Source organism: Austrofundulus limnaeus, unplaced genomic scaffold (assembly GCF_001266775.1).
Source record: "Austrofundulus limnaeus strain Quisiro unplaced genomic scaffold, Austrofundulus_limnaeus-1.0 Scaffold79, whole genome shotgun sequence".
In the NCBI taxonomy this organism is placed as follows: Eukaryota; Metazoa; Chordata; class Actinopteri; order Cyprinodontiformes; family Rivulidae; genus Austrofundulus; species Austrofundulus limnaeus.
Window position 1 is genome coordinate 197,423 of NW_013952481.1, and position 1,304 is coordinate 198,726.

A 1,304-nucleotide genomic window follows, 5' to 3' on the forward strand; every position below is an offset into this window, starting at 1 on the left:
AGAAAAATACCATCAAATACCGTGAAACCGGTGAAAATGTTGAAAATACCGTGATTTAAATTTAGATCATATCGCCCAGCTCTAAAGCTGATGATAAAGTTGAATAAAAATCTAAGTCTGATGAAGATAAATTAAATCTCTGACAGTGATCATTACACAGTGTGGCTGTAATTCCTCACTTCACCATCTGTGTCGCAGTTTCCCGTCTCCAAAATGAGCGTACGCATGGGTCAGAGCTGGCTGAGGCACCGCACATTTTCACTTGGATTTTATAAATCACAACCTTGGCGTAAAAAGTGGCGTACGCAAGTTTCTGGGCTCAAATTGTGCGTACGCCAGTTTTATAAATCTGACCCCTGGGCTCAAATTGTGCGTACGCCAGTTTTATAAATCCGACCCCAGGTGACTGAAACAAATATAACAGAGGTGATGGTAAAGCCTGCTGTTACCTGAGAGAACTCCGTCCAGTTCGGATCTGAACAGCTCCAGTAAACATCTGCAAGCAGGTCCCTGTCCAAATACACCTACCACACAAACACACACACACACAACACAACTCTGTAATGACGGCCAGTATCAGTTCATACATCAGGCAGTAGTGATAGGAAACACAGCCGAACCTTTCCGTTGTCACATCCTGGTCCAGGAGACTCGGCGGCACCGCACCGACCCAGACTGAGCAACAGCCCCGCGGCGAGCACAGCCACGGCCCGCCGCGGGGAGCTCGCTTGACTCGGCGGCATGCCGACAGCCGCTCAGTCATAAGTGGCCACAAAGCCGCATTTAGCTAACTAAAGAGCGGCCGGTCGGCAAGGTACTGACCTTTCCTTGCTTCACTCTTTGCAGACATTTTCTTTACGAACTACAGAAACTCAGGACAGCTGGTTAAAATGCTACTTTTCCATCTTCTCATTTCCGGTCTCGTTTAAGGACTGGTTAGTTTAGTCTTCCACATAAAACTTCACTAACTAGAGAAAACAACCTGGAAACTGAGGTATAAACACTTCCACAACTTCACGAGAGCGACTCATCACAGGTAAGTTAGAAACACCAGCCTGTTTCCGTTTCAAAATAAAAGTCGTTTCGTTAACATTTTTATTTCCCTTTATATTTCTCGCACACAAAAAGTTTTACACAAAAGTAGTGTAAAAAAACGTACATTTATATTTTGACAATATAGTCAAAACAGCCGCAATTAATAAGGTTTATGTAATCTAGTTTGTATAGTAAATATAAACCTGAAGGAGGATAAAAATACTACTTCCGGAAATCTTTCTAAGCGGAAGTCACCCATATATATATAT

General features: G+C 43.3%; 1 protein-coding gene across 1 annotated transcript in view; it reads right to left on the bottom strand.

The window, feature by feature from the left end:
- The window catches only part of tp53i13 (tumor protein p53 inducible protein 13), a 9,282-nt gene extending 8,218 nt beyond the window's left edge, over positions 1-1,064 (bottom strand). The window contains exons 1-2 of the mRNA XM_014011270.1: positions 621-1,064; positions 450-524 (exon numbers count right to left, since the gene is read on the bottom strand). Coding sequence (XP_013866724.1) covers positions 450-524; positions 621-743 — 198 coding nt within the window. The 5' untranslated portion in view covers positions 744-1,064. The remainder of the gene's footprint in view (positions 1-449; positions 525-620) is intronic.
- Between the last annotated feature and the right edge of the window lie 240 nt (positions 1,065-1,304).